Genomic DNA, 14,835 nt, shown 5'->3' on the forward strand with positions numbered 1-14,835 from the left:
TTTCCCCCCCCATTTCTCTTTCACAAACTAAATATGTATAATTCTTCAACTCATTCTTAGATGAAAGGGACAAAAAGACCCTTCACCCTCCTATTTATCATCTTCTGCATCCCATTCAGTTTTTAGAGATCCTTCTTAAAATGAGTCACTCAGGAATTAACCATAGGTCTATAAATATATCCTAACCAACACAAAGCATAGTTGGATTCTGTAGTTATCTCAAGGTGATCTAAGACTACATTCATGTTTTTGTTGTAGTTCTCATTGTTATCAGATTATCCATTAGGTCAAATTGAACTTTGCAGTATAGTGAAAGTCCCAAATCTTTCTCAAAACTATAGACTAGCCAACCCTCCCCCACCTTGATAAAATATTTTAATTTTAGAAGATATAGATGGAGTTGAAATGAGTAATAGGTAGTAGGGGTTTTGACCCAAAACAACAAAATGGGAGGAAGAATTACTTCCTCTCTATATCATTCCTGATCACTTCTATGAAGGAAAAACTACCCTCAGACAGCTACAAAAGGTTGTATCGCTGTAGTACTCTTTCTTGGGGATGATCTTTCCCCTAATCCTTTTTAGATGAGGAACTATATTCATAAGTAGACAAGTTCCTCATTCTCCTAGAATAACTGTTTGGCAATTGAATGATCCTATATATGCTGTCAACTTCCTCCATCTCACAAATGAATTTGCTTATACCACTAGAATTCTCAAATAGAATTTTGAGTAGAGGGATGATTTCCTGTATTTTTTCCGGTAAACACCCACCAATGCAAATGTAACATCAATAAATAGCATCTCCTTCTTATTTGTCTTTTGAGTATGTTCTTTACATAAAAATGATTTAAAAATGATTAGTGATTAGTAAATTGTTTTGTAAAGTAATAGGACCATAAAATCTTCCTAACAGTATAGTATGTTTGTAGCATGGTGCTCTGCAAACTACAAGAACTTAATAAAGCTAAGATATCTTCACTTTCTTCACTTATTTTATAAATACCTTTTGAGTATTGCCAATGGTCTGGGAGTAGATTCAGACTCTTGCTTCTCTTTATTTCTACCCACCTCTTTGGGAAATGCAGATTTCATACCGCATGCTGCTCCCTGCATATAAATCTCACTAAAAACTATACAAAGCTAAATTTAGAATCCAAAAAAACATTTAAGTTAGAGAGCTTGGTCTCATAGTGACAACTGGCATTTTCTCATCATTCTTTTCATTCAAGGGTGAAAGAGAGTTATGTAACAGGTGACCTAGTTTTCAGTTTCTAATTGTGTGAATATAGAAGGGAGGCAAGAGGAGGAACAAGAATTCCAAATATCAAAAAGTTACTTTGCTATTTTCATGAGATTAAAAAAAAGGAAAATGATCATTTAATATCTTCAACATCTTCAGTCTTCTAAGACTAGGGGGGAATACACATATACATATAGAGAAAATAAGAAGGGTCCACCTACCAGGGCTCTCTACCCGTTTGTAGTGGTATGGATTGATGCAGACCTCCTTCTGCTTGGAGCCAAAGGGAAACTCACAGCATTCCAGCGGTTTCAGTTCATGGTGGCTCTGAAGGTCTGGCCAGCGCCACACGCGGCAATAGATGACATGTGGCAGCCCCTTCCGGTGGGAGACTTGAAGTCTACCATCCAGAGATCGGGGAATGGTGACACAATTGCTGGGCTGTCCTGGACAGCTCAGAGCTTTTTCTAATTCCTCCATTGCACCCTTCTTTTTCTTCAGTTTTTTGACCAGAGCATCAACAGCCTTCTCTGCCCATTTTTCTTCTTCATCCCCCTGTTTCCAACCCAGAAGCCTCTTCACAGCTGGGCTGGTAAAGGAGAATAAACTTGTCACATTCATAATGGAGTGCTTTACGGCTCCCAGATATGTTGGGAAATCAAGTCCTGGAATGTCCAGAAAGCAAGTCCTGGGATGGATAGAAGAGGTTGGAGTTTATTCACACCTGGCTCCTGAAGTCCTGAAAGGTGGAAACTAACATTCCCAGTGCCACAGAAAATCAAGACAGACTTCCACCCAAATCCAGGACCTAGAAGAGAAAAGAAGGAAGGGTGAATAGGATTTTTGAATGTGATTTGGTGATATTCCCATAGGTATCCAAATACAGAAGCCAAGCTGATTAAATAAGGTTTATAGAGTAATTTTAACAAAATAACTCAGATGCTATTTTTATTAAATCTTATATTTCAATTATTTAGAAGTTGAAAAAGAATTCAAACTACTATCACTGTTTAACCCAAAGAAAACACAATCAAATAAATATTATATAAGCGTTTTAAGAACAATTTTGAGCAACTAAGTCATACAATTGTAAATATCCAAATTAACTACAAAGGAACTAGGAAAGAAGACCCTATCTGCAACCAGAGAAAGAACTGATAAGTAAAAGTAAGTATAAAATGATTTATATATAAAATATATACACACACATACACACATGCACACACCTATACACATATTTGTGTCTAAAATAAAAGCCATAAGATAATTTTAATAGATATTTAAGAGGAATAGCAAATTGTACATAATAGATGTGCAGTTTCATGTGCAATCATCTTTTTTACTATTCCATGTTATAGAATATTTCTTAAGCTCAGAATAAAATTTTTTAAAAAGGAATGGTTAAGTAATATTACAGAATACTACTGGGCAAGATAAATGAAGAATTCAGAGACACATATATATACTGAAGTAGTAAAGTAAACAGAACAGGGAGTACAACATGTCTGTACTAATATAAATAAAAGGCAAATGATCTTTTTATGCAATGCAGTGTTTAAAAGCAATGACCAATGTTGCTCCCAGAGAACCAATGATCACACAACTCAGTCCTCCCATTAAGGAAATGGGAGACATAGAGGAACAATGTTACATAACTATCAGTTATGAAAAATTGCTTTGCTTGTTACAAGAGTAGAGTAGGTGATGGGAAATGACTTATTTTTTAAAATTATTCTTATTTTGAACTGATGCAGCGTAAAATGGGCACATAAATGCATATGTAAAGAGAAAAACAAAATTTCTCTATTGTTATAGTTTGCTTTTTATTTTTAAGTATATATTAAGTTCAACCTTTATCTTTCAAAGCTGCAAATGATTATGGTGTAAAAATTAAAAAAAACTAACATAAAAAAACAAATGTCTTTCCCATCAATCTTTTGTTAATGGTGAGCGTACTAAAAAAAATCAATAGACAAAATTGGAAAGAGGACAAAGCTCACTTGTTAACAGCACAAAATAACAGCACTTGTCATTTCTTGAAACTGAGGAGCCCCACACTTTTCATGACTGTTATCTTTTTCCCTTGCTCCACATTCTAGTTATTTTCAACAATTTCACCAAACAATGTCTACTAGAAGTAATAACACTTTATGTGCCTTATCTACCTGCCCAACTCACTTATTATCCATATTCTTACCCCATCAAGATCCTGGTGTTTATAAATAATTTGTGTCTGAATAAGAAATGGAACTCGATCAAAACAGCCTGGAATCAAACCATAAATTTCACATTAAATATAAAATTGTGAAGTTAAGAGACTTCTCAGGGACCTGGCTTCCAAGCTTAAAAAGGCTTTTTACAAGTTTATCAAGTTTTGTGAGATAGCTTTTGGCACTGACATTTTAGATTTGGGGATGACACAACGAAGTTAGCTGAGAGTCATTTCAGTTGTGTCCAACTCTTCATGACCCCATTTTGGGTTTTCTTAACAAATACTGGAGCAGTTTGCCATTTCCTTCTCCAATTCATTTTATGAGTCAGGAAACTAAGGCAAACAGAATTAAGTGACTTGTCTAGGGTCACTCAGCTAGTAAGGATATGAACATGGATTTGAACTCAGGAAGATGAGTTTTACTGACTGCAGGCCTAGCAATCTATCCATTGTGATACCTAGCTACACCAAGGTCACCAGTAATCCTTGGTAATAGTTTTTCCATCCAATAATAACTTTATTTTTTACCCTTTGCATAGAGAACTACAGGAAACCAAATGACACCCAAATGGGCAGTTCAGTTACAAATTAGATAGGAAATAAATGTTACTGTTCTGGATGTCCTGTCTCTTTCTCCACCCTCCTCCAAAGATATAATACTTTGCACCTTTCTAATGCAGCACCTAGAGTGATCCATGTCTTCCCCAATTCTCCACTCCCAGTAAGCCTGAAAGTTGTATTAAGCTAAAGATCTGATTATTATCTAAATCTTACAACAAACATGAATATTATTGCAACACAAGATAAGGAGTATGAAGAATTCAAAAGTACATGAGAAGCCCTGTTTGAACTTGCACAAAGGAAGTTAAATCAGAAGAAAACTATACACATGAAACCATATCAAATAAAAACAATACAAAACATAGCTCAACCAAAGTTAATAGAATGCAATGGACTATCTTGTTCAAGAGAACCAAATGATGAAAAATTTTCTTCAGAAGTCTTAACTTAGAGTCTATGGACTTTAAAAGAAATATTGAGAAGCGTATTTCAACATAATTAGTGAACTGTGCTACATTTTATTTCATGGGGGAGAGGGGGCAGCTAGGTGGACCAGCGGCTAAAGCATGGGCCTTGGAGTCAGGAGGATCTGAGTTCAAATACGGCTTCAGACATTTAATAATTACTTAGTTGTGTGACTTTGGGGAAGTCACTGTCTCGCAAAAACAAAAACAAAACATTATTCTTCACAGATTCAGAGAAGGCTTCACTAGCCTATCCAAGAGACCTAAGATGCAAAAATGGTGATAAGATCTACTAGGGATAGAGAAGGACCAAGTGTGGCATGCTACATATTCTGGTTGCTGGCAGTTTAACTGGTTGGCTTTCCTTTAACTTTTTTTCCTGTTATAAGAGACAATTCAAGGGAAGGACAGAGACTACTGGGAGATAATTGGCTATAGAAAACAAAAGAAAATAGTCAGACTTAAAAAAAAATTAAAATTAAAATTAACATTGTACTAGAAAGGATGGAGATATTGAGGTAGGTATAGACCAAGTGTCTATTGAACTGAAGACAACTTTAAGGCCCCTATTTCAGCTGTGAAAAATAACAGGGGGCATTTTGCTAATGCTAAGTCCAATTAAGCAGTTACCTATTACATGACAAATACAATAAATCTTAACAACCACACCACTCATCACTGTGCTACACATTTGGAATACCGACTTTATTGCCACACAACAGCTGGTGTGATCCCAGAATATTCTTACAAGTGTGAAAATAAACTGTCTGAATGTAACCAATAGAAAGAGCCTGAAACTATTCTCCCCCGAAACCCCCTCCCCAAATATACACTAGGGCATCTCAATTCTTTTTGTGGCATGGACTTCTTTGACAATCTGATGAAATCCATATACCCCTTCTCAGAATTACTGACTTTAAATGTTTAAGCAAATATTTAAAAATAAAATAGGTTACCAAGGCAACCAATTATTCTGAAATATAATTATCAAAATATTAGTAATAAAAACAAGTTCACTGATCCCTGAAGAACCCTTTGCCTACACCAAGAAAATCACTCTAACCAGCCTGATTTGGAATTAAATGCCAACACAGACTTAAAAAGCATTATTCCTTGAAAAGAAAACTAGTTAAACCAAAAATCTAATGATAATAATAATTGTCATCATCCTAACAATGACAATGAGGAAGAGAAGGAATGATGAGGGAAATAAAGCTTTTTTACTCATGTTTTATTATCCATGAACAGCAATTCAAACTAAATTTTTTTTACCTATAACTATGTAAAGCTACAGAAATATAGGAAAAAGAATATCGAATCCGATGCCAGAATGGGTTCAAATCATCTGCCATTTATTATCTGTTTAATCTTTAGTCACTTTACTTTCCTAGGCCTCAATTTTGTCATCTGTAAAATAAGGGGGGTTGGGTTTAAATGAACTCTAAGGTCTCTTGCAGTTCTACATCCTAAGATTGTATGACCCTTTAAAGTCTCTTGTGGGATTCTTTGTCAATGCATTATCTTTTATCTTCTTATTTGTATTTTATCTTTTCATTCTTCTGCTTCTGTTCCTTTTCTGCTCTACATCATTTCACAAAAGTATGCCCTTTTGTAGCCCTCATCCCTATTAAGTCCTCATGGCACAAGAGTATTTCATTCCATGTATGTACCACAATTTATTTAAAGCATCCTCCTGCTGATAATATTTAGGTTTCTTCCTGTTTTTGTTTTGTTTTGTTTTGTTTCAAAATTACATATGCTATGAAAATCTTTTAAGCAGATAATTAGTTCTTTTAATACCTCGGGGTATAATTCCCCAAAATGGAAGGATTTATTAGCTAAGAGGAAACTTTTTAGGTGAGGCAGGACCCAAGATGACTGTTCTCTATTGTACCCTCCCCCACTTCCCACTGTTTCAGTTACCTCCAGGGTCAAATATAAAATCCTCCACTGGGCTTTTAAAGACTTTCACAATTTGACCCCCTCCTGCCTTTCCAGTTTTTTTTTTTACATTTTGTGCTCCTGTCCAAGCATTCTACAATACAATAACACTGTATTTCTTATAGTTTCCCAGCTAAGATCGTTCATATCCTCCCTTTCAGCATTTTCACTGGCTGTCCTCCATTCCTGGAATGCCTGCCCTCAGCATCTCCCCATCTTGGCTTCCTTCAAATCTCAGCTAAAAATCTCATCTTTTGCAAAAGAAGGCTTTCACCACCTCAAGAACAGTGGATATAGAGCACTGGTCTGGGATTCAGGAGGACAGGAGTACGAATTTGGCCTCAGACACTTGCCACCCACTAGCTGTGGGACCTTAGATTCACCTCTCATCCCTGACTGCCTCACATCTAGAACTGTCTCTAGTCATCCTGATCCATATTTGGTCACCAGACCTAGATGCTCTAGAGAAGAAAGTGAGACTGGTGACTTAGCACAGCATCCCCCTCACTCAAATCCAATTCAGGTGCTTGTCTGGCATCACCCTCCCTGATGTCTTGGTCTTCTTCAAAAATGAAGGACAAATATCATCATCATCATCATCATCATTATCACTCCCCACCTCCCACTCTAGTGGTCTTCCCTCTGAGATTATCTAATATTTATCATGGATAGATCTGGATCTCGTTTGTACATAATCCATTGCTTGTTGTCTTCCCACTTTAGAATGTGGACTCTGTTTCTGACTTTGTGTTACTTTCAATTAGTCAGAAAATTAACATTTATTATGTTCCTATTAGTATTCTGTACTATGCTAAGCACTGGGGATGCAAAGAAAGGCCAAAAAAAATCCCAAACAAAACAACCCCACCCCAAAAAAAACCATAGTCCCAGCACCAAAGGAGCTCAGAATCTAACTAAGAGACAGCATGGAAACCATTATGGACAAAAAGATATAGAAAGGAAAAAATTAAGGCTAGAGAAACTGATCTAGACACGTAAGAGGCAGCTACATGAAACAAAATACATGTAGAAATGACTCCTTATACTATCATGGCTTTAATAAACTGGTAAATTTACCCTTTGATCCAACATTGCCACTACTAGATTTGTTTTTGTTTCCCAAGATGATGGTGGGGGAGGGGAGGAAAAGACCCTCAATGTTCTAAAATATTAGAAGCAACTCTGTAGTGGAAAAGAATTGGATATTGAAGGGATGCCCATCAACTGGAGAGTGGCTGAACAAGTTGTGGTGTATGGTTGTGATGGAATACCATAGTATTATGCTATAAGAAATTCCGAGTTCAATGATTTTATACAAATTGTACAAAATAACGAAGAGTCAAAGCAAGAGAACGTTATATATGTGTGTTATGTATGTATGTGTGTGCGCGCATGTACACATACACACTTGAATCTAATGGAGGCCATCTTCACAGTGAGGAGGGGAGAAGAAGAGGATAAAATAGAAAAAAAGAATAAATTTGAAAGGAATAGCAAGTTGTACATACTGCATCTGCAGTTTCAGGTACAATTCTTTTTTTTTCTATTCTACTCTGTTATGGAAATACTTGTTTTATTAGGTTCAGAATTATTTTTTAAAAAACTGATAAATTTGTATTTCCTTACTTTTGTCCCAAAAACTGTCTTGGCAATTTAATATCAATTAAAATAAAGCAAATGAGTCCCCTTTCCCTGCCATTTTGGTGTTCCCTTTCACCTCATAACCCAAATAAAACAAAAAAAAATGGTTTCCCTACTTAAGCACTTACTAGCCTCAAATCATAAAACAAGCTCTTGGAAAGCAGAGTTGATGATATGGAAGAAAGTGACCCATTTGACCCATTTAAAAAAAAAAGTAACAAAGTCAGGAATTTCATCACCACCAAATATCTAGATTTGCATCCTTTATCAAATGGAGGGGGGCCTACTTAACACAAACTCTGAATTTCTAATCTTTCCATCTGAGTAGGGCTGAAGTTTACCTTTGTACTACCTCCAAGAGGGCTTACAAAATAAATAAATCCCAGACAAGACAAGAGGAGGCTTAATGAACCAACTAGAAAACTATCCAAAGGACATTCTTTGTGTGTAAAAAACATTCTTTGTATGTAAAATGGTGGTGGCTAATTATATTAACTTATCAGTTCATTATAGGTAACTCTTATCAGTTCATTATCTCCCACTAAGTAGTTCTTTGCTAACAGTTGGGACAGGACTGGACTATCTGTATACTAACAATCATCTAACAAGGTCTGAGAGAGTCACTCTTCACCTCAAAAGGCTTCCCTGGTCCCTCACACTTCATAGGATAAAAATACAAACTCTTCAAATTGAAACTTAAGGCATCCCTAAATATGGCTCAAACAACCTTTAAAATCTTACATCATGATGATACCCTTCACAGAACTCATATATTAGTCAGTTGGCTACCATTTAAGTCCTACTGACCATGTGCTAGGGTTGCAAAGAAAGCCAAAAACCAGTTTCTCTTCTCAAGGAGTTAAGAGACAACAAATAGAACAACTTTGTATAAACAAGATGTAGTATTCAAAGAAAATGGGTGGTGATTGTTGTCATTTGTCCTTTCTAGAAGAGGATGATAACTTTAGGAAGGTGATGCCATGACATCCAAGTGAATTGGATTTAAATGAGGGAGAGCTGTGCAGTCACCAGTTTCATTATGGGTGTAGGAAGACTAGACTGGAGAGATAGTAAAGTGCCATGTTTCAAAGGACCTTGAAAGTCAGAGCATTTTGTACTTGATCCTAGAAGTATTAGGGAGCCACTAGAGTTTGGTGGGGGTTGAGAGTCAGAGAGAGAGAGAGACAGAAACACAAAGAGAGAGAGAGAGAAAGAGAGAGAGAGAGAGAGAGAGAGAGTGTGAGTGAGTGTGTGTTTGTGTGTGTGTGTGTGTGTGTGTGTGTGTGTGTGTGTGTGTGTATGTGTGTGTTTGTGTTGGTCAGACCTGAATTTTCAAGATCAATTTGATAGCAGAGTAGAGAGGATGCTTTCATTAAGCTGTTAGATGCTTCGAGACACAGATATTTCATCCTGAGGCTCCTTGTCTTTCTAAGGGCCCTTTCCCATGCTTAAACTGTACAAATGTTTCCATCTTCTCTTCTCTGAATTCTTCCTTTAGGTTTTAGCTCCAGGAGGAGCCAGTTCCTCATGAAGGCATCCCCCAGTCCTCTCCCCCTCCTCACCATTCAAATTGCTCCCTATCCCTCATTTTCTCTGTAAATTAAACATTATTATATATTAACCTTCCATCCCCCAACTCCACACTGCAAACTTTTGGACTAAAGAGACAGTTTTATTTTTATCTTTATCCTCATTTAGAATTTGGCACATAGTAGGAGATTAATATTGGTTGAGGTTTCTTCTAACTTCAGAACTTTGAGTCTAAACTGAAAGTTAAATAAATCATTATTTGAAAATATTCTCTAACTCAGAACAGCTTCACCACAGAGTCTGACTTAGTAAAGTTCTAAATTAGAAAAAGTTTTAATAGCCAAGCAAAGGGGAAATGTGTATTTAATTTGGCCATTTTCCTGGCGTTCTTTGAATGAGGAAGGAGGCACAACGATAAAATACACTAGTCTTCTATTCAATCCAAATTTAATTTGTCAATTCCACAAGGGGAGAGGATTTTCTTTATCTGAGGTTCCAGTCTACAGAAACAGAATTGGGGGCATATAAATATTCATCTACAAAATGGAGACTCAAGTTGATGCTAGATATCTAATTCTCACAAAAGATTTGAAAGAGGGGCAGCTAGGTGGTGCAGTGAATAGAGCACTGGCCCTGGAGTCAGGAGCACCTGAGTTCAAATCTGACCTCAGACACTTAATAACTACCTAGCTGTGTGGCCTTGGGCAAGCCACTTAACCCCATTGCCTTGCAAAAAATCTTGAAAAAAAAATTGAAAGAAAATTATTTTAAGATCAACTAAAGAATGCTGTGATAGCCCAACTCCTACCATTCTGAGAGAAAATAGCAATACCCCCCCCATCAATTTCATAGGAGATCTGTGTGACTGACACTAGCCCACTAACTTAAGTGGCTACAAAAAAGATTCCATCAAATACTGATGGAATTATCTGATAAATGAAGATACCAAAAATGTCAAACTAGAGGGGGGAAATCAAAGTGATAAAATGCCTTATTAAGGAAAATATAATAAGGTTTTTAACTTGCTATTTCTTATATTAGAGCCACTGTTCTAACCAATAATAGTAAATGTTTTAAAAAAAAATCACAGCATAAAAATCAAGAGAATCAAGGGGTTTCTGATTTTCTTAACTATTTTTGCTAAAATATTATTTTTAAAATTTCCATTCATGTTACTTTTTCTTCCTGACAATGGATAGAAAGCAGAAGCTACAAAGTGCCTACTATAATAATCTCAAATTTGGAAACTCTTTAACTCCCACTTCCCACAAGATTTTTTTCTGCTTTCCCTTTCAAAATGACTATAATATTCTTTTGCTTTAATTCATTGGGTACAGATTTTCCACTCAACTCCTACCCCCATTCCTTCCCATACTCTAATAAGTAACACCTTTAAAGGCAGAGATTATTTCATTTTGCTTTGGTATGTCCAGCACCTAGCACAGACCCAGCCCATAGGTACTTAATGATAAATGCTTGGGAAACTAAAGTGAAATTCATATGACTTTCACCATAGAAAGACAAAGAGATAGCATGGTCTAGTTAATTAGGAATTTCACATTTTTAAGTCAAAAACAATTTCTATTTTAGGAAGCTCCACCAATGGCTTGGAAACATAATGAAAAGACTTGAATCTTCCTGACTCAGTTTTCTCCATCATAAAACTGCAGCTCATACCTAGATTCTATCATAACCTTGGAATGCTACAATGATGTGAAATGTTGAAGCATTTTAAGCTTGTCAAGGATCTTTGTGATTAAAAAAAACCTTCAGCAAACAACAATATTACGAAGAAGTACGTGCTTCTCCCAGAGAGTAGGCACAGTAATAAAAACAACCTGCTCTGTCACTCTGGCAACTTGGATGTTTTCTGTGGTCAAAGATTCATATATTCAAATATATAAATTTAAGTATCTGAGCAAATTAAGGTTACCCTTTTCTTCTCATGTTTGATTTTCCTTTAATTCCTTTCTTAAGCAAAGGTTCTTAACATAGAATACTATAGAGAGATGAGGGGGGGCTGTGACTTTTAGTCTGAGAATAATTAATATACACACATATGCATGTATATATGCACACACATGTATGCACACACCCTAGGAATATTAAGAATTTGTATCAAGAAGTGGAGTGGGATATATGAATCAGCCTGAAAGAATTAAGGATGCTTTGTCGATTTCTGCCTTATGCTTTTTCCAATAGGAACAACATCAATTCTTTCCACAGAAAATATGAAGGTCAAAGAATAAGGATAGTAATATGATCAGAATCAATATTTTCAGATATAACTACACAAGAGAGAATGGAACAAAACTGTTATACAGAAATACAAGGAAAAAGTTTATATAACCTGATGTGCAGCAAAGAAAGCAAAGCCAGGAGCAAAATATACATAAGGTCTACAATAAAGTAAAGGACAATATCAAATGACTAATTATAATAATCAGACTTGGTTCCAGAAGCCTGATGATGAAACACCTATGTCTCAGAAGAGATGTGAAACCGAGTATAGAAAGCTCCAGGAAATGGTCCTCTGTTGATTAGTTTTACTTAACCCTTTGTTCATCTTTGTTATAGAGAATGTCAAAATAGGGTGTGAACAGGAGGAACCACATGGCCAGACAAGAAACTTCAAAGACCAAGAGTAAAAGGAATTGTATGATAAGAAAGAGGAGATAGGCTGGTCATGTGGAGAGGTTCAATGACAGAATAGCTAAAGTACTCTCAAGTCTTCTCTTTTAGCCAACAGGAAAACTCCAGGAAAGTTTAGAACATATTGGGCACAGAAAAGTCAGATAGGAAAAAGTTGCAAATGCCTATATAAATACTGGGTTTGGGATTAAATTTGATTATTGCTTATACTCTAAATCAATTATTCTTTTTCAACACCATTATTTTTAATTAATTTATTTTATAGGATGAAAACCCACCTCTCTCCCATACTCCCCCCCAACTGAAAAAGAACATAAAAACCTTGTAACAAATATGCATAGTTAAACAAAATGAGTTATAACTCTGGTTACATCCAATAAATCTATTCCAGACAGTCTTCTGGAGCTCAGGCCACAAGTATATTCCACAACAATGAACAGCTGAGGAACTAGTGGAAGGAACTTTACAAATACTGGACATCACATATTTACCTGAGTATTTCAATATACAGGAAGGTATGGTGGGAAGGAAAGGTATTGGCAAAGGGCTGTGTTCCAAACCAAGCATTTTTTAAGGAAAAAAAGATAATGATATTTTTAATTTAACAGATTTTTGTGGTGTTTTACATCTGGAAAATACAGCTTCCTATTACCATCTGTATATCTATTAACTACTTTAAACATTGGATACCTTGGTTTTACCTTGGTTGTCTTCTATCTGTACAGTAAGGGAGATCCCTTAGGGATATGAAATAATAGAAGATCAGAGGAAAAGGAAGTAGGGGGGCTTTGGGGATTAATTGGAAGGATTGAAGGAGGAAGGGATTAGACATAGCAAAATGGTTTGTTTCAAGTCTTTTCCTAGTATCTAGAACGTCATACACATAAACAAAATTAGATTATGATAGATTGACTGGATTTCCAAGACCTAAGAAATCTGAATTATCTACTTGCAGTTACTTTATATGGAATCAATTCCAAAGGCTTATCTCCAAAATTAGGTAAATTAAAGACCCACAGGTCAAAAAAAAAAAGTTCGACAAGGTACAATTTCAGGTTAGAAGTCATTTTCTCACCAAAAATGACACAGGCAATCTTTTTTTTTTTTAGGTTTTTGCAAGGCAAATGGGGTTAAGTGGCTCGCCCAAGGCCACACAGCTAGGTAATTATTAAGTGTTTGAGACCAGATTTGAACCCAGGTACTCCTGACTCCAGGGCCAGTGCTTTATCCACTGTGTCACCTAGCCACCCCCCTACATTCAGTCTTTTTAAACTTAGTAGAATACTTTAAGATTATCAAGCCATGCATGTTACCTTGAGAAGGCCACTTCACTTTGGTAGTAAAGCAAGGCAGCATTGAGTTCTTCTCAGTCAATCACAATATGTGACTGAATACTAAGAAGGAAAAGCTATTTCTTATAATTCCATATAAAATAAAGAAGATTCAATTCCTCTAAGATGCATACTTTCATATAGACAAAAATTAAGAGTGGTTTGTGTAGCTGAGAAGTCAATCATTGGCCAGAGACACACAGTGGGGTCTCTTCAAACACTGAGTTAGATGAGGTGGGGTGATTCAGATACTGGAAAAGGAATAATTTTTGGAAGACATCCAGATGAGAAAGACCAAGAGAAACCATCTAGTCCAACACATACTGAAACAAGAAATCCTCTCTACAAAAATAATCACTTACCATAGAAATTTATCTTGGAAACTTCTAGTGAAATACAAGCTACTCCTTCCAGTATCAGCCCATCCACCAGGCAGAACTTCAATTGCTACAACTCCACCAGCAGAAATCTGCCTAGGTAACATTCACCCACTGCTCTGACTCTGCCCTTGTGGTAGAAACATTAAGTCTAATTCCTCACTCAATCATATAAATTCTTTGTCTGCAATATTTTAAAACAATTTCATTTTAGAGTATCCTGGGTGCCTCTAATGAAATTGAAAAACTGGAGTGGATTTTCAATATATACTTATGGATACACAATCACATGAACATTTGTCTGTCTCTGGGTTTAAATATATTGCTTATACTTTTTTCCCCTAGATTTTAAACTTCTTTAGGACAAGAACTCTTATTGATTTCAATCCATAAATAGACCCTGCCCCTCAATCTTTACTATGTCTTCTCAAACATTTTTATCAGGAAGCTCTCCCTTATCTTCTTCTTTTCCCCCTACAAATTACAAATATCTCTTTAGCTCCCTGTAACTCATACTTTAGAAGAATGGAAAAAATTACCTTCTATCTATCATACACAGCCTTATGAAATTTCCAGCTGCCAATGGCTCCACCACACACACATACAAATCAATCTCTCTTCACCCTCAGCTCCAGAACTGATTGGTGGTCAGTCCTTTAAGTATCTGTTTCCTCAAAGAGGGGAAAGACCAAAGGAAACCAAAGGAACTTAAAAAAAATCTTGTTCCCTAAATCATTCGGGGCTTTAAGTGAGTTGGTAGATATGGGTAAGAAATCACAGAACTGATTTTTAAAATACCTATCTCCATTGGATTGTCACTCTACTAACCAATCTTAAATCTGCATACAATAATGAGAGGAAAATTTCCACTAGTAGCCATTTAT

At 36.0% G+C, this 14,835-nt stretch overlaps 2 protein-coding genes across 12 annotated transcripts in view; one reads left to right on the plus strand and one right to left on the minus strand.

Moving 5' to 3' along the window:
* Positions 1-14,835, plus strand: part of ANAPC10 (anaphase promoting complex subunit 10) — a 694,704-nt gene that overhangs the window by 100,606 nt on the left and 579,263 nt on the right. The gene's annotated exons all lie outside the window — the stretch shown is intronic.
* The window catches only part of SMAD1 (SMAD family member 1), a 92,049-nt gene that overhangs the window by 48,648 nt on the left and 28,566 nt on the right, over positions 1-14,835 (minus strand). For both annotated transcript variants that reach the window (XM_074229203.1, XM_074229204.1), the window contains exon 2: positions 1,464-2,050. In XM_074229203.1, coding sequence (XP_074085304.1) covers positions 1,464-1,863 — 400 coding nt within the window. In that variant the 5' untranslated portion in view covers positions 1,864-2,050. The remainder of the gene's footprint in view (positions 1-1,463; positions 2,051-14,835) is intronic.

This window comes from Macrotis lagotis, chromosome 3 (genome assembly GCF_037893015.1).
Source record: "Macrotis lagotis isolate mMagLag1 chromosome 3, bilby.v1.9.chrom.fasta, whole genome shotgun sequence".
Lineage (NCBI taxonomy): Eukaryota > Metazoa > Chordata > Mammalia > Peramelemorphia > Peramelidae > Macrotis > Macrotis lagotis.